At 37.7% G+C, this 26,387-nt stretch overlaps 2 protein-coding genes across 11 annotated transcripts in view; one reads left to right on the top strand and one right to left on the bottom strand.

The window, feature by feature from the left end:
* Positions 1-20,599: 20,599 nt before the first annotated feature.
* CAPZA3 (capping actin protein of muscle Z-line subunit alpha 3) lies at positions 20,600-21,780 on the bottom strand. The gene has a single exon (XM_055356979.2). It carries the CDS (start codon positions 21,517-21,519, stop codon positions 20,620-20,622), a length of 900 nt encoding a protein of 299 aa, XP_055212954.1. The 5' UTR covers positions 21,520-21,780; the 3' UTR covers positions 20,600-20,619.
* The window catches only part of PLCZ1 (phospholipase C zeta 1), a 54,784-nt gene continuing 50,142 nt past the window's right edge, over positions 21,746-26,387 (top strand). For 5 of the 10 annotated variants that reach the window (XM_055356974.2, XM_055356975.2, XM_019039469.4 and 2 more), the window contains exons 1-2: positions 22,267-22,403; positions 23,462-23,569. Coding sequence is in view for 1 of the 10 variants with exons in the window: in XM_055356972.2 (XP_055212947.1) it covers positions 22,415-22,427; positions 23,448-23,569 (135 nt within the window). In the remaining 9 variants the exon portion in view is untranslated. Of the gene's footprint in view, positions 21,857-22,266; positions 22,428-23,442; positions 23,570-26,387 lie in introns of those variants that run through there. The other 5 variants (XM_055356972.2, XM_055356976.2, XM_019039467.4 and 2 more) reach the window with 5 other exon arrangements.

Here is a 26,387-nt window from a genome sequence, read left to right as displayed (position 1 = left end):
AATTCAATAATTTCCATGAGATATTTAACACTTTATTATGAAATAGGCTTTGTGTTAGATAATTTTGCCCAACTTTAGGCTAACATAAGCATTCTGAGCATGTTTAAGGAATGCTAGGCTAAACTATGATGTTCAGTAGGTTAGGTGTATTAAATGCATTTTCAACTTATGATACTTTCAACTTGTGATGGGCTTATTAGGACATAACGCCATTACAAGCAGAAGAACATCTATATATATTTTGTGTATCATATATAAAAATTTTAAAATATAAAATTATATATCACCTAATTTACGTAAAGTGTTAGCCAAAAGAGAGACTCCCTTCTACTTTATAGGCCCTAAAGGAGTTATGGGTCCCTTTACATAGAAGTGAGTGAAATACTCAGAAGTCTAAGATACAGACATAAGCCTAAAGAGTTTTTCAAGTCCCTTTTATTTTCCTGCCAAAAATATTAAGTAATAAACAACTATTGGCCAGGCACCATGGCTCACGCCTGTAATCTCAGCACTTTGGGAGGCCAAGGCAGGCAGATTGCTTGAGCCCAGGAGTTCGAGACCAACCGGGGCAACGTTGTGAAAACCCATCTCTACAAAAAATATAAACATTTGCCAGACATTAGCCTTAAGAAACATAATTCTTAAATAATAAGACTTGAAAGTCAAAATTACCCCTTGATTCATGGACCGCAGAATGGATGTTGTGTTAGCCCGTATAAAAACTCTTTGTACATCTTTCCCAGAGCTCTTGGGTGACTAGGTGCATTGCCAATCAGTAGTAGTACTTTGAAAGGAATCTTTTTTCTGAGCACTAAGTCTCAACAGAGAGCTTTAAATATTCAGTAAACTATGTTGTAAATAAATATACTGTCATCCAGGCTTTGTTGATGCACTTATAGAGCCAGGCAGAGTTGATTTAACATAATTCTTAAAGGTCCTACGATATTTGGAATGGTCAACGAGCACTGGCTTCCACTTAAAGTCACCAGCTGCTTTGAAACTCTGCATTTGAAACTCTGAAGTCAGACACTGACTTCTTTCTAGGTATGAATGTTGCAGGGTGCATCTTCTTCCAATAGAAGCCTGTTTTGTCTACAATGAAAATCTGTTGTTGAGTGTAGCTACCTGCATCAATGATCTTAGCTAGATCCTCTGGGTAACTTGCTGTAGCTTTTCCATCAGCACTTGCTGTTTCACTTTGTACTTTTATGTTATGAACATAGTTTCTTTCCTTAAGCCTCAAGAACCAACCTCTGCTAGCTTTCAACCTTTTGCCTGCAGCTTCCTCACCTCTCTCAGTCTTCATAGAATTGAGGAGACTTAGAATCTTGCTCTGGATTAGGCTTTGGCTTAGGGGAGTGTTGTGGCTGGCTTGATCTTCTCTCCAGACCACTGCAACTTTCCCCCTATCAGCAATAAGGCTTTTTGCTTTCTCATTATTCATATATTGACTGGAGTAGCACTTTTAATTTCCTTCAAGAACTTCTCCTTTGCATTCACAATCTGGCTGTTTGACACAAGAGACCTAACTTTCAGCCCATCTTGACTTTTAACATGTCTTCCTCATAAGCTTGTTTCTAGCTCTTGATTTAAAATAAGAGATATGTGACTCTTCTTTTCACTTGAACACTTAGAGGCTATTCGTAGGTTATTAATTGGCCCAATTTCAATATTGTTTTGTCTCAGGGAATAGGAAAGCCCAAGGAGAGGGAGAAAGATGGGACAATTGCTGGTCTGTGAAGCTGTCAGAACACACAATATTTATCAATTAAATTTGCTGTCTTGCATGTGCGATTACAGTGTCAATAGCAATATCAAAAATCACTGCCAGGCATGGTGGCTCACGCCTGTAATCCCAGCAATCTGGGAGGCCGAGGTGGGTGCATCACCTGAGGCCAGGATTTTGAGACCAGCCTGGCCAACATGGTGAAACCCCATCTCTACTGCAAATACAAAAAAAAAAAAAAAAATTAGCCGTGTGTGGTGATGGATGGCTGTAATCCCAGCTACTCAGGAGGCAGAGGTGGAAGAGTCTCTTGAACCCAGGAGATGGAGGTTGCAGTGAGCTGAGATCACACCACTGCACTCCAGCCTGAGAGAAAGAGTGAGTCTGTCAAAAAAAAAAAAATCACATATCGTCATAAAAGATGTGATAATAATGCAAAATTTGAAATATTGCATGAATTACCAAAATGTGTCACAGACACGTAAAGTGAGCACAGGCTATTGGAAAAATGGCATTGATACGCTTGCTTGACACGGTCAGCTTCAAGCTGTTGCTAGCTTGAAGTGAGGAAGCAAATGACTACAAATTAGGCTGTTGATTATTTTATATGTAACTGAAAAGTGTTCTGGAACTGTCAAATTCCTTAAGATAGTAGATAAAAACTGTTACATGATATTCTTTTCAGATTGGAGTTTCTCATATGCTAAAGTAGTTAAACTTATTTTCTCAAATCATTTCATAAATAATTATTCTGATTTCTGTCAGTCTAATCTTGTTTCATCTCTAAAATATTTAATATTTTCTACTTCCTACTAGGAAAATATAATTGAAACTAACTGCTGGATTAAGTAATTTTTAGTAGTACATATAATTTTTAAAATAAAATACATAGACAATTTTGATTAGAGATTTGTTAACTATACTTTATACATAGTTCATGTATATATATATATATCAGACTCCTCACTATAAATAACTCATAATTTAATCTTGCAAATTAAGAAATAAAAATGGCATTTGATCATGTCAATTTATTAGAAAATGATAAATTACATTATGTAGATATGAAAAATTGTAGTCTTGGTTGCTTTTAGTAACTTACATTACAAGATGTGACTTCTAATTTATTTCACAGTGAATTTTATATTTCTGAAAATATGTGTATTATCCTTTTATTGGAAGTTAAAACTTGAGGTCTGATTTTTTTTTTTTTTTTAAGAGTGGCTGATGGCTGACATTATTAAATGTGGGTTGGCTTGCTTAATTAGGTTATATGGTGGATATTTCCCACTAATTAAATGAGCATAACACTGCATTTTGTTCCTCGATGTTGACAGGTTTCAAAGATGCATTGAGTTGAATATTTTAATTTCTCCCTCCCTGCCTAAATATACTGAATTAAACACAACTCCTTTCAGTGAAAGAGCCACTGGCATAGGCTTGTCATTGAGTGAGTCATGGTAAAGACTTTGTGCTCTTAGCGCTCTTCCTTTCAGAAATTGAGGATGTCAGTGGCTCTAATAATAGAATAACAAGTCAATTTTCAAATATGTTGGTTTCTTATTGTTTGCTTTCAATATAACAGAAGGGCTGGCTAACAAAGTGTCCATTGACATATTATTAAAAATAATGTTTGATGATAGACTACTGTGCTTTTTTTGGTATAAAATTCAGAAGAATTTAAAGAACTGAGTGATATTGTCATAAGAAAACTCTTTCCCATTCACTTTTTTTCTGATCAGGGTTGCTCATTGCTCATATCTATGAAGTAAAAATAAAAATAGACTGGATGCTGAACACTCTGTCTTTCTGGTAATAACTAATATTCATTGATAGATATATAAACTAATCCAAAATAAATGAGCTTGATCCATGTCAGTATGAATTGTGTTTTCAATAAGTTTAAATTTTTATCTTTAAAATTACATTAAATTTGTTAATATCTTTATGTTGTTCTGAATAGTTGTTTATAGAAGAGAAAATTTTTAAATCTTTTAGACTCGTGGGCACAGGAAAAAATCATATACATGTTTTTGTAGCAAACATGTATGACAGAATAATCAGTGAAAGACTTTTCAGCATAAAAATGTATTAAATTAGTATAAAATGTATCGGTGAAATGACGTAGAAAGTTCAAACAGAGAAAGAAACTACATAAAATTAGGGACGTGTTCGTCTTTTTTTAAAAAAATGAATATATCTAGTGTATTTAGATTCTGCTGCACACTTAAAAAATCTGATAAAAAGATTTTATTTGAAAATGTTGATATTTACAATATGTCTCAAATTACATGTTACTTTTCACTTTTTAAAAGATAAATCTTAAACATCAACTTAAAAATGTACAAGAAGATACCTAATTTTCTAAAATTCTTCCAAAATTTTAGGGATTTGTCAGTTGAAGTCCTCTATCTTAGGGGACCATGTTTTCTTGGTGATAACTTTTAAAGTCTGTCTTTTTCTTTATTGAAGGAGTTATTTTTGCCTGGATGGTGGCCAAGCTTCTTTATCTCCAAGAGGGGACTGCACTAAGGTCCTCAGGAACATGACCACATTAGTGGTTGAATCAAGGCCCTTCAGCCTGTTCTAACTTACTACCCCAACCTTGCACTGTGGCCCCCACCAGAGCTCCATACTCTCTCCACATCAAATCTCTCAGTCTGTGACAATATCAGATCCTTTTGTACTTTTGGTGTTTGAACCTTATGTTTCTTCTGCCTGCAGCCATCATCTCACTGTCAAAGGCAAAGGCAAAAACAAAGACAAAAACTAAAACCCAGAACATGTAGGGAGACTGATTTTATTTGGAATTTTGCAATAGCAAGAGCACCCTAGATCTGAGGATCAGAGCGTGTCAGCAGGGTGGTTTTGCCTTGGATTTTATAACAAAGAGCTTGTCTAAGCTGTATGTGGGATGACTTCACAGTTAGGATTTTTTTTTTTTTTTTTTTTTGTAATCAGGGGGAGACTCAGTCTGTCAGATTGCTACTGGAAAGGGGTTCCAATCCAGACTCCAAGACAGGGTTCTTGGATCTCGTGCAAGAAAGAATTCAGAGCCAATCCATACAGTAAAGTGAAAGCAGGTTTATTAAGAAAGCATGGGAATAAAAGAATGACTATTCCATAGGCAAAGCAGCAGCACGGGCTGCTTAAATAAGGATACTTATAGTTATTTCTTGATTATATGCTAAACAAGGGGTGGATTATTCATGAGCTTTCTGGGAAAGGGGTAGGCAATACCTGAAACTGAGGGTTCCTCCCCTTTTTAGACCATATAGGATAATTTCCTGACATTGCCATGGCATTTGTAAACTGTCATGGTGCTGGTGGGAGTGTCTTTCTGCATGCTAATGCATTATAATGAGCAGTAAGGACAACTAGAGGTCACTTGTGTTACCATCTTGGTTTTGGTGGGTTTTGGCTGGCTTCTTTTCTGCAACCTGTTTTATCAGCAAGGTCTTCATGACCTGTATTTTATGCCAACCTCCTATCTCATCCTGTGACTTAGAATGTCTAATCTCCTGGGAATGCAGCCCAGTAGTGATAGGGACAGGTGGCAAAGAAATTCTGGGCAGAAGAGGGCAGGTCCCTGGTAAGGGCCCCACCCTCAAGCCAAAAAGCCGGAGACTGCAGCCCAAAGTGAGAATTTACATCGCTGTTTTCCTGCTTGAATGTTGCTTTTTCCAACACAACCCATAGACCCACCCTGCCCCATTCTGTGCCTGTAAAAACCCCAAACCCAGCCGGCAGAGAGAGGAGAAGCAGCTGGACGTTGGCTACTACGGCTGGATGTTGGAGAAAAGTGGCTTGACTTCAGAGGGACAGATTGACAGCTTCTCTGGTAACTTCAGAGAGGAATCCGGCAGGAGATAGCTGGACTTTGGGGGAAGAATACCTTCCCACTTTATCCCCTTTTCAGCTCTCCTTCCCATTGAGAGCCACTTTCATCCGCAATAATATCCCCCACGTTTACCATCCTTCAATTTGTTCACGTGATCTCATTTCTCATGGACACTGGACAAGAGCTCGGGAGCTGTGAGTGTGGATGCAAAAAGGCTGTCACACTGACCCTTTGCCTTTGTTGGCAGAAGGCAGCTGCCTCACATGAAAAGGCAGAGGGTACACTGAGCTGTTAACGCTTAAGCTGTCCATGGAGGGCAGAGCGAAAAGAGCTCTGTAACACTCCCTCTGGGGCTTCAAGGGTCGTGGGCACCCCCGCAGTGCTGCCGCTGAGCATGCACAGAGTTTGCTCTTGCCAGCACCCAGTAGCACTCACCCTGGCTCCTGCACCCGCTTACCTGTGTGCCCTGTCCGACGAGGGGCGGAAAGCAGCGGGTCTGAGTGAGTGGAGTTCGCTCTTGCCTGCGATGAAGTAGCCAGCTGATTCTAGCACTCGTGTATTCCAGTTCCCGCCTTGTTGGCTTGCTCACTCCCTCCTACGAGGAGTTGAGAGCTGTGGGCTGAGTAAACGGGGCACCCCTGTTGCGAGTTCCACAAAGGGGTCAGTGAAACGTCCTGCTTCAGTAGGTCTCAGCCTTATTTTATCCAGCCAGTATTCAAGTTGCTCTGGTTGGAATGCCTCTGACAAGATGAACGAGAAATGTTAATCTCTGTGTCAAGCTAGTTTTGGGAGGATAAACAGTTCAGCTAATTATTTATGAAACAAAGACAGTTTTTCAGGGTCTGGCTTGGTTATACAGAAACATTTGTGAGTCTTATGTGAGTTAGGAGAAAGAGTGAATTTTGAGTCTCATGTGTCACCTGGGAAGGGGATTCTTTGCAGTGAACCCTTTCCCAGAACACAAAAAGGGTGAGGAATTCTGGAAAGCTACTTTTCAGAACCACAGGGCATAGGTAAATTTCAGTGTCACCACCCTGGTTAAACCTTTGGGTCCTAAGTACTTCCTTTGTCAAACTGAATCCTCAGGCTCCCGGGAAATAGAATTGAGACAGGGATCAGCTTGCCGGATGTTTACTGGGAGGTCCTTTTGGGATTAACAGCTGTGGAGAGCAGGTGAGAAAAGCTGTTTAGGGTGGAACAAAATTCCACAAACCAAATCTGGTTCATGGCCTGATTGTATTTGGCCCTGAGATAAGTAAGAATGGTTTTTACATTTTCAATGGGTTTAAAAAAAAAATAGACTATCCGACAGAAATTGACCTTATGTGGCCTGCAAAGCCTAAAACATTTTACTCTGTAGCCCTTTCAGAAAAAATTTGCCTACTCCTAGGTTGGAAGGGGGGCGGGGAACTGCTGATTCAGTCATAACAAAGGCCTTAGTCAATCCTCCTGGGAACTTGGAAGCTGGGATGATGCTGCAAAGTTGTCTTGAACTGGGGCAAAGGGGTAGGATTTCCCATGTGGTCTGCTCCTGGGAAGGAACCTTATCTTGATGAGGCAGCTGGAGGACGAGTGCTTCAGTCCTCCAGGGAGGGTGGGGGGTGGTGGAAGCATTCACTATATGAGCCTTCTCTAACTTCCTGAGGGAGAGTTTATTGCTCTCCTTTCGTCTCCCACAGTGTGAAGTTTTTGCCTAATTAGTCCTTTACATGCCAGTATCCTCCACTCAGCTGGGACCTACCAGGAACAAGAAGAGTGTGCAGTTTCCTTTTGTGCTCCTAGTGCGTAATGTAGAGTCTGGCATAAAGATTGGGCTCAGTAGCTATTAACCGAATGAGGAAATATTCTCGCTTTTTATAAGACTGAAATATGGAAAATAATCTGTCTAGGCATTCATAGAATAAGTGGAAGGGTTTTTTAAGAGTCAGATATCTTGTAAACCAGAACTTTGTTTATTTTCATGAAATGGATATGAACGGATGCATGACATTTGAATGCAAGAAGAGTAGAATGTCCAATTTCAATCACACACTTGGATTTGGGAGAAATTCTCCCCCTGGCTTCATAAGCTGCCCTATTAATGTTCCTGATGCTTCCTGGCATGTGGTAGGAACAATATGGATTTCTCTGCTGGCCTTTGATTAGCTTCATTTATCTCTAACTTCCAAACACAAAACTCACTATCTCCTGCCACTCTTCAGATGAGCCAACTTAATTTGCTTCCTCTGGACCTGAATCAGAAAAAGCTGTTAATTCTAGGACAAGGGATTCTAGACCCTGCTTACCATGAAGGGGAATATTGCTTTATTTATTCTTTGTATTGATTGAATCTATAGGAACAAAAAGCAAAGGTACTAATTTCTCAATATTGCTCTCTGTTAAAATTATTATCTCTGAATTGCGGGAAACATAGAGATAACGCCTGAAGTTACAATAACTATCGCTCTTTAAAAGGTCCATAGCAAGACTCTGTCTCAAAAAAAAAAAAAAAAAAAAAAAGATCTTCAGCTCCTGGAGAGCAGAGATCATTACTCATATTGCTTTTCAGTCTATAGTTCCTGTTACAGGGGTGTTTTCAGGACAATAACTTGTAGAATGAATTGATGGGAAGTAAATTCTTTGTGATACATCTAGTACTATAACACAGTATGGGTTAAAGTTTATGCTTTGCTCCACCAACAGTAGATGAACTGTACTTGATTCAGATATTTTCACATTCTGTAGACTTTTGGGAAGAGTTTACTGTTGGCATCATTTGAAGTTTCTACATGGTCGCTTTCCCAGAAGAAAGCTAATAGAGTAGGCATGCAGAAAAAGAGAATAGTTTAATTTGACGGACAGCACACCTAGGTTTCTAACTCTGGATGCAGATGGACAGCATTGACAGAGGGATCAAGAGGGACTCTGTTCTATTCTACTGACTCCATATTCTCTCAACATAGCCATTCCAAATACCTTTTGGCTTCAGTGCATACAAGTTGTATTTTAATTATATGCTTAAAATGTAATTGTATATATTTTGAGTTTGGTTATCATAATGCCTATAGTATTTTCTAGTGCCGCAGTATGAACTGTGCATTTCTAATACACTCTATTTCACAGAATCACATATCTTGGGGTAGATGTAAATTGGCTGTCCAATATTAAGTCTTCGGCTGTCTGTCCTTTGTGCCAGAAACTCCAGGGCATCCTGGGAATACATGTGATTGTGTTTCAAGGGCACCAAACCATCTACAGTACCTATTTGAGAAGTGTCAACTCATTTTCTGTTATACGGTCATTTCCCAGAAAAATATCACTAATAATTTTACAGCTAAATTCTTTCTAATTTAACACTCTGTTTAAAGAGAAATGGATTTTTATCTTTGTGGTTTTGCTTTTTCTGACATATTCATTGAACTATAATAAGTAAAAATTTTAAAAATGAATAGTTCAGCAACTTCTTTTTGTTAATTTTCTTCACCACCAGGAGACTAGACCAGGCAACAAGATAGACATGAACAAAGTTGAGGATTAGAGGGGGCAACTGGAGAGGCAGGAAATTTCTGTACTCCTTTGTGAAGCAGTTTTATAGAAGAGAAAATTATTAGAATTTTGAGTGAATCACAGTAAAGTTATACCATATCTTTATGGTCAGGTTTTCATAATCTACCGATCTGGTAAGAAGAAATACACAACTTTTTCAATTTCCCAGTTAGAATTTGACACTGCTTACAGGTCCTGGCCTCTTTTGATCTCTCCTAAACAATCCTTTGATAACAGTGACAGCCTATGAAGCCAAATTCACTTTTTCCAATCACCTCCTAGGTGAAAACAGAGATAATCTGTTTTTTCCAATCCCAGTTTGTGTTTGTCTTGAGAAATTCAACCCCAGCCAGATGAGTGGCATTTCTTGCTTTGCTCAGAGCACACCCTTGCCCAGCACTCAGCCTCATCTGATTACAACAGACCACTCACAGTTACATAAGGTGAGGTTGAAGTGTGGTGCTCTCTCCCTGACACAAGCAGAGGAGAGGGAAAATGTGGGGACATATTTCAGTTTAGCTTTGGCAGCTTTAACCTCATGCTGCTTCTGAATAAATAAAACAATTTTTTACTTCTGTTTGTTTTCCCTTTAGTTTCCTCCTTTTGTGGTTCTGGTTGTTTATTTTTGGTTTGCTTTCTTATTTCCCTTGTTTTAGCTTTTTTTATTCACCTGTTTTCTTTTATTCCCCATAGCTCATTTCTTTTCTCCTCTCTGCACAGGCAACCATTCTAATACATTTAATGTTTTTTTTTTTTTTTAAAAAAAGAGCATGTGTTCTTGAAAAATGTATACTGCAATTTGTAAGCATCTCCTTTCAATTTCTGCATTTGTTATTGTGATATAAATCGCACTGTGTCTTACTCTTTGTTACCCAGCAGTGTGCTTTTAAGATCCACCCATGTTGCTCTGGGTATGTCTACTCCATTACTTCCAGCTGTCCATGGTACTCCTTGGTGTGTGTCTGCCACCTTTACCTTTTCATTCATCCAAATTGCAACTAACTTCCTGCCACTGCAGTGAACATCCTTGTACATGTTTTCTTCCAGAGCAGTGTGAGCATTTTGGAAAAAAATAGACCCAGGAATGGAATTGCTAAGTCATAGGGCATGCCTGCGATTAATTTGACTAAATAGTGCCACATTGCTGACAGCAGCCCTTGTCTACCTTCCCACTAGCGATGTATGAGAGTTCTAAACACACACACACACACACACGCACACACACACACACACACACACCCTCTAACCAGAATTTACCTAAACTGGCTTCTAATTTTTGCCTTTTTAAAAGTGTGATATAAAACTAATTGCAGTTTTAATTTGCATTTCTTTGATGATTTCATATGCTTTTTTTCTTAGTTCTTCTGGGTTTTCTGTTCTCTAAGTTTTTATATACTTCACCCATTTTTTGTATTAAGATTGCTATTTTCTGGTTGATTTGAACAGTTTCTTGTGTCAAAGTGTGTGTATACTGCTAGAAGAAAGAAGGGTAAGATTTACTTCTCTTCTTTATAGCGTCCCACTCAAGGCCTCAGTAATTTTACCCTTCATCAGCCATATGAAGATATTTTTCAAAGATTTGTTACAACTTATGAGAGCATTACAGTTACCTTGATTTACTAAGGAATTGTAGATTATTTTCTTTTAAAGTACCGCCCACTTGTCGGCAACTTGGAAATAGAAATGAGAATGGAGCTGTTGAGACTTTCTTTCTTAGGGCAAGTTCCTCCAATTATCAGAAGGTACAGGCGAAAAAAATTGACATCCAATTCTACCTCTGCCATAATGCACAGCTGGGCTGCCCCATAATGATGGAAATGTGGGAAGCTCTTTCCAAGCATCTTCTCTGAAATTAGGTGTTGGCTCAACCATATCTTTTGTGTCTAAACCCTCACATGTATTTCTCCTAAGATCTGCCTGATGGGCTTAGTAATAATAGAGGAAATGGAACAAAATGTGAATATAATGCTGGACCAGGACTATAGTATTGATTAAAGTTGCATGATTGTTTTAAAAAAGCGCTCAAATTATCTGGGCCTTGTTTCAGTTTCCCGAACTATAAATGAAGAAACAAAACTGTATGGTGGCTATTGTCTTTTAGTTAAAGAAGAAAAAAACAAAACACAAAACTATTAAAGTCTTCAAACTGTTTTCAAGCTTATACATGGCTCATCAGCAGAAGTCTTCAACATGAATTTTTCGAGCCAAGAATGGAATTAGCCATAAGGAAATTCCCAAAGAAAAGGAAAATTCTTTGTAGAAGGAGACTTTATCCAAAAATGAGGTATAAAATGAAATACTTAGGTGAATGTGCAAAATATTTATTAGGAAGCATTGAGAAATTATTCCAATATCCCTGCTAAAAAACATATAATGTATATAGAATTTTCCAGTATCTTCAGTAATAAGCCTTATATGATACTTCACTGTCACTGTGTTTGCAAATCACAGTGTTGAGATCAGCCTGTTGGCTGCCTAGCTGAGTGTTTTTCCCAGGTTTGATAAGAAAGCAGTCTTACATACCAATAAGTTAACTCACTCTCTCATGCCACAACTGCCTCTGAATTGAGGCTACATTTGCATGCCATTAGGGTCACAGATCACATTCCCAGGGAATGAAAAAAATAAATCTGTCCAATTAGCAAATCCTATTCGCACCATAAATTCTTCTTTATTTGCATGAGTTTGGAGTCTGAACATGGTGTTTGCAAAGCAAGGGCACTTTACATATTCTAAAATAAGAATGAAAAGTGACTAGGGAGATAAGAACAGTATGGTAAGAATTATATTTGTGTAACAAAATTAATTCAGGAAAGCTGTTGCATTTATAACCTAGAAGAGGTTGTCCTTTTCAGGGGAATTAAAATGGACTAAAATATACAGAACAGTTACTTGAAAACCTTCCAAACACATCTTTTATGTAGTGATACAAAATATATTTATTTACTTAAACAAATGGCATTTCCAAATGAACAAAAGGATAAAATATCTTTAGCGAATGCTAGATGCTCATCTTATCAAAATGAAGCTCTGTAAGGTGTCAGAAATAGCATTCAGATGAATGGATGTTTGATATCTCCTATTTGCTCTTCCAGTCTTACTTTCTTCCCTTCACCACCCTATTGTAAACCTGTGGAGGCTGATGTGTATGGACTATATTCATGGGCTCTCTTGTCTGTCCTCCGTTTGTAGATTGAGTTAGCTAGAGAGCCCTGACGGAGACTGGAGAAAGGAGGAGAGCATTTATGCTGTTAGCTTTTCCCCTGAGCAATGTCTTTAGACTGTCAGTGTCATTCCACAGAAGTTTACACCCCTTCTTATGGTGGCCCAATAAATAGACTCCTCCTTCCAGGCTCCAGCGACCACTCCCTAACCTGGGCCTAAAGATATCAACTGCTTTCATGTTACTTTACCACTCCATGTGTTTCCACATCTTTGTTGATAATTCTTTCATTATACCTTCTTTGAATTATTAGATTTGTATTTGTCCATCTGTTTCCTGTTGGGATCCAGATTCACTGAATTTGGAAGACAAATCTTGCCCCCGGCACCTTTTTAAAGAATCCATGTCCACTTGGCATGTAATAAGACATCAGGAGTGAATTGTTAGGGAAATAACAGAGTGAGGAAATTATATATTCTCATTATGTGCCAGGTACCATGAAAACTTTTTAATTGCAAATCTGTACATCCAACCCAGAGGTATCTGTAAACTGGAATTTCTGAAAGGTAGAGAGCTTGGCTGGACTGGGGAATGATGCTCTCAGAAGCTTTCTCTTATCATTGGGAAATATTGCCTGTCCAGCTCTGGCCAACCTGTGAGACTGATGGAAGTTCTCTTCTTTTGGACATTTACTCATTCACCAATCATTTACTGCTCATGAAATATATGTAAACACCATACGAGATGCTGCAGATTTGCAGCTGCAAAGTGCTGTACAATTAACTCACTATCTAATTTTAATGTTGCAAAAATCCTCTCCATTTAACAGATGGAACAAGTGAGTATCAAACAAATCATATGTTTTAACTATGCCTAAAATTACAAAGATAGTAATTGGTAGAATAAAGACTTGAACTTATGTAGTCTGACACAGTGTTTCATAGATTTCCACTATATTACCTAAGAATGAAAAAAAAATTCCTCCTTTAGTTTATTAACAGAAGCAGGACACACGCAGACACATTTAATATTCAAATTAGGGTGAACAGGCTGAGCGTGGTGGCTCACACCTGTAATCCTAGCAACTTGGGAGGCCAGAGCAAGAGGATCCCTTGAGGCCAGGAGTTCAAGACCAGCCTGGGCAACATAGCAAGTTCCCATCTCTGAAAAACAAACAAACAAACAAAAATAAGGTGAACAAGTACCAAGGCAGAATTAGAGATAAAATGTGTTCACTTTTAGGGAATTTAGAGCACCTCTGGTGAGGCCAGTAGAACAGGCTTTTTAAAAAAGATGCCGGGCACGGTGGCTCACACCTGTAATCCCAGCACTTTGCAAGGCCGAGGCGGGTGGATCACCTGAGGTCAGGAGTTTGAGACCAGCCTGGCCAACATGGTGAAACCCCATCTCTACTAAACGTAGAAAAAATAACCAGGCCTGGTGGCGCATGCCTGTAATCTCAGCTACTTGGGAGACTAAGGCATGAGAATCGCTTGAACCTGGGAGGCGGATGTTGCAGTGAGCCGAGATCCCACCACAGCACTCCAGCCTGGGCGATAGAGCAAGACTCCATCTCAAAAAAAAAAAAAAAAAAAAGAAAAAAGAAAAGAAAAAGAAAAGATGCTGGAAGATAGGGACACTCAGGTCATGGAGGACATTAGACTGCTAAGCTAGGGAATTTGAAATGTACCCCCTACTTAGTAGATATTTGTAAAAAGTGTTTGATCAGGATTGTGAGGAATATCAGTTAATAAGCAATTGAGGCTTATAAAGATGAATTTGGAAAAACTTCATAGAATAGGTTGGAGATTAAGAGAAAAAGAAATGAAAACAGACCAGTTAGACAACTTGATAAGTGAAAAATAACAAGGAGTATTAAGGGGTAAGAGAATAAATTTAAAAAATTGCAAAATAGAAGTAGACCTAATGATGAATTGAATTTTAATAAATGGATAATTAATAAGTGACAAAGGGAATAAATATGGAAAATGCTTTCAAGGATAGAAACAAAGGAATCCAATGACTTATTGGATTTTATTTTGTGTTGTTTTATTTTATTATTTTACTTTTTAAAATCTTTGATTGTAGGTTCAGGGGTACACATGCAGGTTTTTTACACAGGTGCATTGTGTGTGACAGGTGTTTGGTGTATAGATTATTTCATCACTCTGGTAATAAGCATAATACTCGATAGGTAATTTTTAAATCCTGCCCCTCCTCTGACCCTCCACCCTGAAGTAGGCCCCAGTGTCTGTTGTTCCTTTCTTTGTCTCCATGTTTAGATCCCACTTATATGGGAGAAAATGTAGTGTTTGGTTTTCTATTCCTGGGTTAGTGCGTTTAGGATTATGGCCTCCAGCTCCATCCATGTTGCTGCAAAGGACATAATCTTGTTCTTTTTTATGGCTGTATATGGTGTATATGTACCACATTTTCTTTATCCAGTCTACTGCTGATGGGCATTTAGGTTGATTCTATGACTTTGCTATTGTGAATAGTGCTGCAATGAACATATGTGTGCATGTGTCTTTAAGGTAGAACAATTTATATTCGTTTGAGTATATACCCAATAATGGGATGGAGGGGTTGAATGGTACTTCTGTTTTAAGTTCTTTGAGAAATCACCAAACTACTTTCCACAACGGATGGACTAATTTACATTCCCTTTGTGTGTTCCCTTTGGAAAACAAGTTAAGAATGCTTAAAGTCTTGACCTTGAGTTAGTGGTAAGATAGTGCTTCCAAGAGCGGAAAATAAGAGAGAGTAATTTGTTTGAAGTGGGGGTGGGGGACAGGAAAGAAAGAAGGGATTTGGATCTGGGAATGTTGATTTTTGACATAGTGTGGCTTGGACTGATAGGCAATATTGGAAATGTGTAATCATTGTCAGGAACTGGGGATAGGGGAAATGGAACATTGTTCTTCAGTGGATATAAAGTTTCTGTTATGCAAGATGAATAAGTTCTAGATGTCTGCTGTACAACATAGTACACATGGTTAACAATACCTCATTGTGTGCTTTAAAAATATGTTAAGATAGATCTCATGTCAAATGTTTTTATAAAAAAACCTCACAAATGAACATAAGGAAATTTTTTGAGGTGTTGGATATGCTTAGTACCATATGTATCATGGGTTGGGATGGTATCCTGGGTGTATGCATATGTCCAAATTCATCAAGATATATGCATAAATGTGTGCAATTTTTGTATCTCAATTACACCTAAGTAAAGCTGAAAAAACAAGAGGACAAAGAACTAAAGTTGGAAGAAGCCTGTGTTTGGCTGAGGGGTGGATGAGGAGATATGGAAGAAATAGTGGATGAGGAGATATGAAAGAAATTAGAGAAGAGATAAACTAAGATGCAGGCACAACTGAGGAAGTAAGGTTTTCAAGATAAAACCAAGTTCTTGTGATAACTGAGAAAAGGTAATTGGAATGAATAATTGGTGTTGAAACTTTTGAGAATGGGTGTTAGTTATGCTGATGGAATAGAAGCCAGGGGGTAGAGTTAAGGCAGTATGGCAAGGTGTAGAGGGCATGAATTTTGAAGTGTGATAGGCCTGAGTTGGAATTCCAGTTTTGCCACTTACCAGCTGTGTCAGTTAGGCCACATTACCTAAGAAATGATAGAGGGGGTATCACCACTGACCCCACAGGAGTTTGAGACCAGCGTGGACAACATGGTAAAACCCCATCTCTACAAAATATTAAAAAAGCTAGGTGTGATGGTGCATGCCTGTAGTCCTAGCTGCTTGGGAGGCCGAGGTAGGAGGATCTCTTGAGCCTGGGAGATGGAGGTTGCAGTGAGCTGTGATTGTGCCACTGTACTCCAGCCTGGGTAACAGAGTGAGATACTGTCTCAAAAACAAACAAAACAAAACAAAACAAACAAAACAAACGCCCTGATGGATAAAGAGCCTAGATGGGAAAAGATCAAGAATTTAGGATTCAATGCACAGGAGGAAAAGTTAGTCTTAGAAAGGAACATATACTTCTTTGGTGACTATTTGGAAGGAGAAGAGCATAAACATATTTTTAAATGCAGAGAAAGGCAGCAGTAGCTCTTTCGAAAGAATGTGTCTTCACGGTGAAGGAACAAAGTCATTTGCTATGTGAAGCAGTGATGAAGAAATGGAACTTAGTAGAGAAATTTGAAAGCATATCATAAAAAAGACTACAGACGTTAGTAGAAAATAATAAATAGATTGCTCATCAGGAGTGAAAGACCAGGGACTGAAGTAGAGTCAAGATAGATTTCATGAGAATTTAGGAAAAGGTAGACTGGTAACCCATTTTCTAAGAATAGTAGCAAACCCTAGGGAGCTGCTTCAGTTATCCAAGTAGAGGGGCCAGAATCTAAGGTACGTCATGATGAGAAGATTGAGAAGAAGGTGAGATAAATTAGTAACATGGCCAAAAATTGGCTGAGTGGCAGTGAACCGAAATCACTTTTCATATTGACTCACTAAAACTTAATCTACTATGGAGAGGGCCTTTATAAGCTTTTGAACATCCAAAGAGTTGAATAGGAGCTTCAGTTGATTATTCCCAGAAATGCATGATACGTAGAAGGGAGTAGTTAGGTGTTGTATAATGTGATAAAAGTGCAAAGAAAGCGGAAACGATGCAGCATGCTTTAATCTCAAGGCACTCATGAAGCCAGGGCATGTTCCAGAGCAGCAGGGACACACCCTAACATGCAGGCATGTTGAAAGATGTAAGTCTCCTCATGGACCTCTGCTTGAGTAGAACATGATACGGTCATTCCTTTAGCTCTCTGAACCAGCCTCCAAGGATAGAAAATCTTTGACAGAGAATCATGTAAAATGTAATCAATGTAAAATGAAAAGAAATGTATGACTTTTGAAGAACTTGATTTTCTTACATTTGATAGAGGAAAAATCTCCTACCATTTGGAGTCAGAAAAAAGCAAAGGTTTTCATCACAGCAGAAGACCAATGGCAGTTTCTGAATGGAATGAACTGCCTTGGAGTAAGGGGTAACAACATCAGCACTGGGAATCTGCGGTGGGATGCATGCCTCCTAAGGGACAGCGGGTGTTGGTGGGTTACAAAACCTTAAGGCCAGTTAAACCTACTGTGCTTCCTATCTTTGTGATCCTTATTGATTTGTTCATTCACTCATTCATTTGAGTACTTACCATATGACAGACAATAACGGATTAGGTACTTGAGATTGACAAGATCATCATTCTCATGGAGCTTATATTTCTGTTGGGAGTGGGATTTGAGGGAAAGAACGCAGTGACTCCTCAATCTGAAATATTTTTTATGTGTGCATGTGCGTAGGCATGTGTGTATGTTTGTGTCCTGAGTGCAGGTCTAAGTGTGTGTGTGTGTATGTGTGAGAAAGAGAGAGAAAAGAGAGAGAGAGTGAGGTCAGAGTAAAAGAGAGGAAGAGAGGACAGAATGAGAGAGAGAGAGAGAGGTACAGGGAACACGTAGTAACTGCATTTCCCTGGCCCTGCCAATTTCCATATAAGGAAAATAACTACCAAATTAAATATCTTTGTGGGACTACTCTTGACGTAATGAAGTATAAGTTCATGAAATAACTTTTTTTCCTGTTTTGTATTGTCTAAGATTTCCTTGTTGCTTATCAAAAAAATTTGATATTATATGGTCAAGATTACTGTGCTGAGCTAGATACTGTCTTAATGCGACTAATGGGATGATAAATTTGTCAAAATCTTTATGGAAAGCATTTTGGCAATATATATTAACTATTAATATGTTCATGTCTTTTTAATATGCAGTTTTAAGGAATTTATCTCAAGGAAAATAACCTATGATGTAGACAAACAAATGTTCATCATAGCATCATTAATAACAGAGATAAAATGCTAAAAATTTAAATTATATATGAATAGAGAAATTATTTGTCTTGTTATGGACATCTACAGTATGAATATTATGTAAATAATTAAAATTATGTGCTCAAGGAGTTTTTAATGACTTGGGGCAATGTTTATGATATATGTGTTATAAAAAAGAACAAGATACAAATTTTTATATTTTGTCTATTCATCATATTTAAAGCAGTTCTATAAAATTAGACAGAAGAAAATGGGCCACAATGCTTTATGCTTTAAGCATTTTCCACGATTTGTACATGTGACTTTTATATTCAGAATTATCAACAAATATTACTTAAAAAAACCCTATGTTAAAGCAGGAGCTAAATGCCTCTGTAATTATCCCACAAACCACTGGGTCCTAATCTGCAATGATCTGGAAAAATCAACCCTTACACATATAACCATAATATCAATTCAAATTTTTGCTTAAGGCTTCACCAGATGGCTGTATTTTAGTGCTATGAGAGCAACTTTCTTTTCTGCTTTTCTTTAGAAAGTTTGTTTTTACCTTTTTTACATGGCAAGGCCCGTCCTTGGTCTGTGCATAGTAAATACAGTAAAGTGGTAGCAAAGGCCTTCACTGGGCTATGGTTTTGTGGGAAATGATTTTAATTAAGTAAAGAGAAAGCACAGGACATGCTATTTTAAGATTAGCGAACATTTCTTAAAATGTGGCCCTGAAATCTTTTGCATCAGTGTAACCTCTGATACTTGCTAAAATGCAGATTTCCCAGCCTACTAAATCAGAATCCTAGGATGGGCCCCAGTAATGTATACTTTTAAAGATAAATCCCAGGTTATTCTCCTGAGATTCTCTAAGAATCATCAGCTGGGGAGGTTTGAGGTTTAGAAATTCTTGCACGGGATCTGAATGCTCCAATGTTAATAAGTAGAATTAGAACTGTTTTTCAATTGCATAAACACAAAATACAAAACACTTTGCTTCTTAGATAAATCAGAATTGGAGGATGGGGCCTACCTACTGCTGTACTGTAATCTTGTTGAAGAGGTTTACATTTGGGAATTTATTGAAAGAGCGGATGCCAGTGGTCAGTAACATTGGTAGGAATAGTGGTAGGGTGAGTGTACAGGTGATTTACTCTGGCTAGAAAACAGCTGTCACAAGTTCCATTTCTTCTGGGATATCCTTTAAGGTGGAATGCTTGGCAAAATCAATGTACATCAGAGTCCATAACTCATAATGAAATAGGCTTCCATGGGGAGCTGTTGTACCCTGAAGCATGAGCACTAAGTCAGATACACTTGTCACTATGTGGTATGGTCTGATTGTTTGTGTCCCTCAAAATTTATATGTTGAAACTGAGTCCCCGAGGTGATGGTATTAGGAGGTGAGGACTTTGGGAGGTGATTGGCCATGAGAGTAGAGCCCTCATGAAAGATATTAGTGCCATTAAAAGAAGTTCTACAGAGCTGCTTTGCCCCTTTTACCATGTAAGGTCACAGTCAGAAAGTCCTATCTATGAGGAAACACACCTTTACTAGGCACTAAATCTGCTAGCAACTTGGTCTTGGACTTCACAGCCTCCATAACTGCGACCAATAAATTCCTGTTATTTATGAGTTACTCAATATGTGGTATTTTGTTATAGCAGCACAAGCGAACTGTGACACTATGTGTCTGGAAGATGTGAACAACTTGAGAACTTAGGTTTTTCTTAGGTACAACGGAGATAATACTAGTACCAGATTAGTGATGAAAAATGTTATGCAAAATATTTAGCACAAGCCATGTTATGTAGTAAGTACTTCTAAGTGTTTACAGTGACGACTTCACAAAAGCTTAGCTGTAAACGTTTGGGAAGTCAGGCTTCTCTAGTTGGCTTGGAAGACCATGTTAGTTATCAGACAAGCCAGGGATTTTGAGTAACCCCAATTCTTGAGGGGAAGAAAGTAGTGTGGAAGAGGAGCCAAAATTACTAATAGTCCTTCATCTGAGCTAGATTTTTGATATCTGTTGGTTTTGTGGAAAATCCAAACCTAATGTCTTTTATTGAAATTCCCCATCTCGTGGATGGTCCAGGACTGAATTGAGTTATGTAAAATATCATTTGTGGAGTGATATTCATTTGTATACCTTTTCAGTTCAAAACAGAGTCAAAAGTCTCTATCTCTCTCTCTCTCTCTCTCACACACACACACACACACACACGTACACACCCACACACTGCCTTAACCCTGGCCACCTCTATACTATTTCTGTAATCCCAGATTCTATAAAACTATTTTAGTTTCTAACAAATGTCTTGGTCTTTATGATGGTCACCACCATGAAACACAGTTACTTTACACTTTCTTGCGTTGTTCATAAATATTCCCCAAGTAAAATTACTTGCTACACTTTTCCCATTTAAATTTGCATTGGCTAAGCAAGAGGCATCTCTACAGATTGCTCAGTTTTAGGAAAATAACCATTCCCCAGAAACACAAACAAGTCAAATCAAGATAGTTACCAGGAGCAATTCTTTATATTATCCAGTTGCACAACACACTTCTTGAATAAATGACATATCCTAATTTAGGATACATCACCAGATTCAAGTCAGAGAGTATCCTGTGCCAGTCAATAAGAGTGCGGGTCACTGGAAGATCCCTTCGTAGAATTTTTCTCAGGACTTCATTGGATAACTCCTGTAATTCTTCCAAGACTGCAGCTTGAAATTTGTTCTCTTGCTCTTCCACGAGCCTTGCAAAACTTAGAGCCAGTTGAGCTTGGTTAACTATTTCCAAGCTTTCTTTCAGGTCCTTGGATATTTCAATATGAAGGTTGACACACCTGAAGAAGTGAGCTTGCACAAATATTCTTCCTTTTACTTGGGTTAGAAATGGGTTAACTTGGAAAATCCATTTAGATTTCCAAAGTCCGTTCCAGCACTCTCCTGTTTCATAGTTGTGATCTTCAATGCAAGCTATCAAGTACTCCTTACTTTTGACAGTTTTTCTCAGCACGTTGCAATTTCCTTTTGGATAGTGGTCATTCACATACAGTTTTAAGGCGCACAGAACAACAACTCTCAGGTATTCTGCCTCATTCTGAATGATACCATGACTTTGGATGTCTTTCAGCTGATTTTGAAGCAGGTCATATTTGAAAGAAAGTTTGCTTTGATGGTCAAAAAATCGGTAGTTGCCCATTACATTGTGGTGAGACAAGAGTACTGGATTTCCATCGATGCAGAGTGGTACAGAATATTTTTGGCAGTGTTGGTGGCCTGCACACTCACCTTGATGGTGCATAAGTTTTTCATCACGGATAAGCAGACAGAGATCATCAAAGGCATTTACAAATTCCCCTGGAGGGGCCTGTAATAACAGTCTGCGAATTACTCTTTCCTTGTCCTTCCTGCTCAGCACGCTAAGTGTCATGTTTGGTTGCAACAGAAGCAAAGCTTCTGAAATGAGTAGTGTTCAAAGGATAAGAAAACATTCCATGAGACACCTTTCCCATCAAGGTGTTAACATTCAAGCTGAAGGTTATTATGTCTATCCATGAAAGCAGGCAGTCTGGCAAGGTCTGAGCCTCCTGATGAGGTCATAAGAAGCTTTCCTTGTGAAGTGTGGAACCTCTGATGATATCACAATGGGAATTCAGATGAAAAGGAAAAAATGACAGTCACCTGACAGTGTGGTGCCCAGCCAACCAGCTATACCTCTTTTGAAGATTTTAAGAACTTAGCCTCCTGAACAGTCTTCTTCGAAAGTGGTGTGTCTCTGTGTGCATTATATGTTGTCAGGGATCTAAAGAAGCAGCCCAAATTTTCAAGAGTGACAGCACTTTGCAACTTCAGGAATCACAATGGTGTTGATTTATACTCAGGCTCTCAGAGTAGCTGCCCAAACCCACTGGAAGCATATTATGATGAAAGGTTTGAGGGGTTTAAACAAAATAGTAAAAAATAAAAGGAGATACAATGGCAGTTCATGGAAAAATGCCAGACATCAGGGAAAGCTGCGTTTTCAAATATTGTGGGTTTGGAGGTGGTCAGAACGTAAGAAGCCAAACAGTTTCAAGGGCAGGGTAGTGCAGGTACCACATCTTGCATACTGTTTCTATGGTTAAGTGTGAGCTAGCTTCAAAGAACGAAGGCAACAAACCACTGTGTGTTCTCTGCTTTCTCCCTAGAAAAGTGGTAACAGCTGATGAGTATCAAGAAATTATTTTCTGCAAAGGGGCAGAGTTAATTGTATTTGGAACCCATGACAGCACCTACTGGGGAAAGACTTCTAAGTGAGGAGAAACGGCTCTACAGGTCATGAAACTATGGAAATGAGATATCCATTGAGAGCTTCTTTCTGCTCCTCTTCTTCTTTCTCCTAATTATCCTCTTTACTTGATGCTGTTATTCTTTTCGAGGAGTTCTGAATTTAAGTCCTCTTCATTTAAGTTGAACTGCTTTTCCCTGTTTGTTCTGAGCTTTTCTAACTTTCCCTGCATTCTGGTATCTTTTTCTTACAAGAACATGAGCTTTGCTGTATTAAGTCATAACTATTAAATTTAAGGAGATCTCATTAATTCGTTCTAACATTCTGAAACTTAGTAGTTTTGCACAATTTTTACCTATACCTTTTATAATTTTAGTGATAATTGCCATTATCTCATTTCAATCTTAGTTTTTCAAATGGAAGTGTCCTAGTTTTTGTAGTTTATCTATGATAAGTAAGCTTTTAAAAATTTTTTTTGTTTTCTCTTTCATACCAAATATACACTCACCATGGTATTTCTGATGCTTTTTGATGGTACTGTCTTGAGTGTGTGTGTAGCTGGGCATTGGACTAATGTAGTAATAAAAAGTTTATCAGTCATGGTTACTATTTATTGAACACTAAGTAGCAGAAACTGTGTTCGGTGGCATATTAGGAATTCATCTAATGCTTCCACTTTCCTTAAGATTCAGGGTTAATTTGCTCACCTTTCTGGAAGAGAGAACTAAAACAGAGAGGTCAGGTGAGAGGCGATCTTGAAGTCTAGCTGCCTTCCAACTTCATGCCTTCAGGCAATAGATTGTAATAATGTTTTAATGTATTTTCTAAGTAATGACTTCAATTCTCCAATTTTAACTTTAATTTTTTTTTTGTATTTTTACTGTGCTATGCCCTTTCATACCTTTACTATAGCATAGTAACTACTTAATTTTGTTTTTTAAAAAATATTTATCATACAATTATACTATAATTTACTTTAAACATATTCTTTAAAAATAAAAATAATACAGTAAATCACATGTTTCTTTAGGAATTTTAAATACTCAATGACTTTCTGTGAGAATTTCCTTAACTTTTTTGTGCTTCTACATGGTTTTTATCAAAGATTCAGGATGACTTCAGAGGTGGAAAAATTAACCTAGAAAAAACTCAGAGGTTACTTGAAAAATTAGATATTCGGTGCAGTTATATTCATGTGAAACAGATTTTTAAGGTAAGATGACATCCACCCCCTACCTATCCTATCCTAGGTGGAACTTAATCCAATGTCAGTAAATGTCATATAAAGGTTAGTCTCTTAAGAAGAAAATCAATTAATTATACTAACTATATTTACAATCAAGATGGAGAGCATTTCAGTAGAAGGTAAAATTAGTTGTTGAGAAAATCTGAAATAATACCAGGATATCAGTTTAGAATAATTTCCTGAGCATACAGAAATGCTAACATTAAACCTAGGATTGGATGTCTAACTACATCAGACTGATAATGGTAACTGTATTAGATGTTAGTGATTTATAAAAAGAGTGGAGAATAAGCCCAAAGTTAGCAGAAGGGAGGAAATAATACAGATTAGCACAGAAATAACTAAAATAGAAAAGAAAAAAATTAGAAGAAATTGAGGAAACTAAGACTTGTTTTTTTGAAAAGTTAAATAAAATTGACAAATACTTTGTAAGAGTAAGAAAAAAGAGAGAGGAGTCAAATAAAATCAGAAATGAAAGCGGAGACATTACAACAGATCTCACAAAAATGAAAAACACATAGAGCAATCATACACCATAAAATTGGACAATCTAGAAAAAAAAGGGCAATTTCAAGAACCATACAACCCATCAAGACTGAACCAAGAAGAACTAGAAAGGTTAAACAGACCAATAACAAAAAGGAGACTGAGAGGCTGGATGCAGTGATTCATGCCTGTAATCCCAATGCTTTGAGAGGCCAAGGTGGGAGGATCACTTGGGGCTAGGAGTTTGAGACCAGCCTGGGTAACATAGTGAGACCCTGTTTGGAGACTTAATCAGTAATCAAAAACTGACCAACGAAGAAAAGCCCAGGACCAAATGACTTCACAGGTGAATTCTACCAAAGATTTAAAGAAGAATTAATACCAATCCTTCTGAAATGCTTCTAAAAAATAGAAGAGGGAACACTTCCAGTTTTATTTTATAAGGTCAACATCATCTGGATACCAAAGCTGGACAAAGGCACCACAAGAAAACAAAACTTTAGGCCAATATTCCTGATGAACATAGATGCAAAATGCCCCAACAAAAATACCAAATCAAATATGACAAAATAATATGTGTCCCTGGCATGCAAGGATGGCTCAACATACAGAAATCAATCAATGTGTTACACCACATTAACAGAACGGAGGTAAAAATCACATGATTGTCTCAAAAATATAGAAAAAGCATTTGACAAAATTTAACTCCCTTTCATGATAACTCTCAGTAAATTAAGTATAAAAGGAACTTAACACAGTAAAGTCCGTATATGAAAAGCCTACAGCTAATATCATATAAAATAAACTGAAAAGATTTTTTTCTAAGATCTGGGAAAAGGCAAGGATGCCCACTCTCACCACTTCTGTTCAAGATGGTACTGGAAATCCTAGCCAAAGCAATTAGTCAAGAAATGAAAATAAAAGGCAATTAAATTAAAAAGGCAGAAGCAAAATTATCTCTATTCACTGATGGCACAATCTTACATGTAGAAACTCCTGAAGATTTTGTCAACAAACTACCACAAGGCCGGGTGTGGTGGCTCATGCCTGTAATCACAGCACTTTGGGAGGCTAAGGCAGGTGCATCACCTGAGGTCAGGAGTTCGAGGCCAGCCTGGCCAATGTGTTGACACCTCGTCTCTACTAAAAATACAAAAATTAGCCAGACGTGGTAGTGCACGCCTGTAATTCCAGCTACTCAGGAGGCTGAGGCATGAGAATTGCTTGAACCTGGGAGGCAGAGGTTGCAGTGAGCTGAGATTGCGCCACTGCACTTCAGCCTGGGCAACAGAGCGAGAGTCCTCAAAACAACAACAACAACAACAACAACAACAACAACAAAAACAACTACTAGAACTATTAAATTCAGTAAAGTTGCAAGATACAAAATTACTATGTAAAAATTTGTTGCATTTCTATTCATTAACTATGTACTATCCAGAAAGAAATCAAGAAAACATTTTCATTTACACTAGCATTAAAAAATATATAATGCTTAGGAATAAATTTAACCAAGGAAGTGAAAAACTGGCACACCAAAACTGTAAACCACTGATGAAATAAACTTTAAAAGTTACAAATAAACAGAAAAACATCCCATGTTAATATATCCATACTACCCAAGGTGATCTATAGATTCAATGTAATCCCTACTAAAATCCCAATGGCATTTTTGTTTTGTTTTTACAGAAACAGAAGAAACAATCCTAAAATTCATATTGGAATAAAAAAAGACCCTGAATAACCAAAACCAATCTTAAAAAAGAAATATAAAGGTGGAGGCATCACAATTTTTGGTTTCCAAATATATTTAAAATACTTTAGTAATTGAGGCAGTATGGTAGGGGCATAAAAACAAATATGTAGACTAACGGAACAGAATAGAGAGCCCAGAAATAAACCCCTTCATATATAGTCAACTGATCTTCTACAAAGGTACTAAAATACATAATGGGGAAAGGATAGTCTCTCCAATAAATGGCACTGGGAAAACTGGATATTCGCATGTAAAAAATGAAATTGGACTCTAACCTTACCCCATATGCAAAAATCAACTCAAAATCCATTAAAGATTTAAATTTAAGACCTGAAACTATGAAACTCATAGAAGAAAATAGGAAAAAAGCTTTTTGACATTGGGCTTGGCAAGAATTTCTTAGATATGATTCCAAAGGGATAGAAACAAAGACAGGTAACAAAAACTTGTCTAAAAATGGAAAAGTGGGATTACATGAAACAAAGTGGCTATTGCACAGCAAAGGAAACAATCAACAAAAATGTAAAGCCAATTTACAGAATA

Source organism: Gorilla gorilla, chromosome 10 (assembly GCF_029281585.2).
Source record: "Gorilla gorilla gorilla isolate KB3781 chromosome 10, NHGRI_mGorGor1-v2.1_pri, whole genome shotgun sequence".
NCBI lineage: Eukaryota > Metazoa > Chordata > Mammalia > Primates > Hominidae > Gorilla > Gorilla gorilla.
Note: the sequence above shows the minus strand (reverse complement) of the source record. Positions and strands in the feature narration are given on the sequence as shown.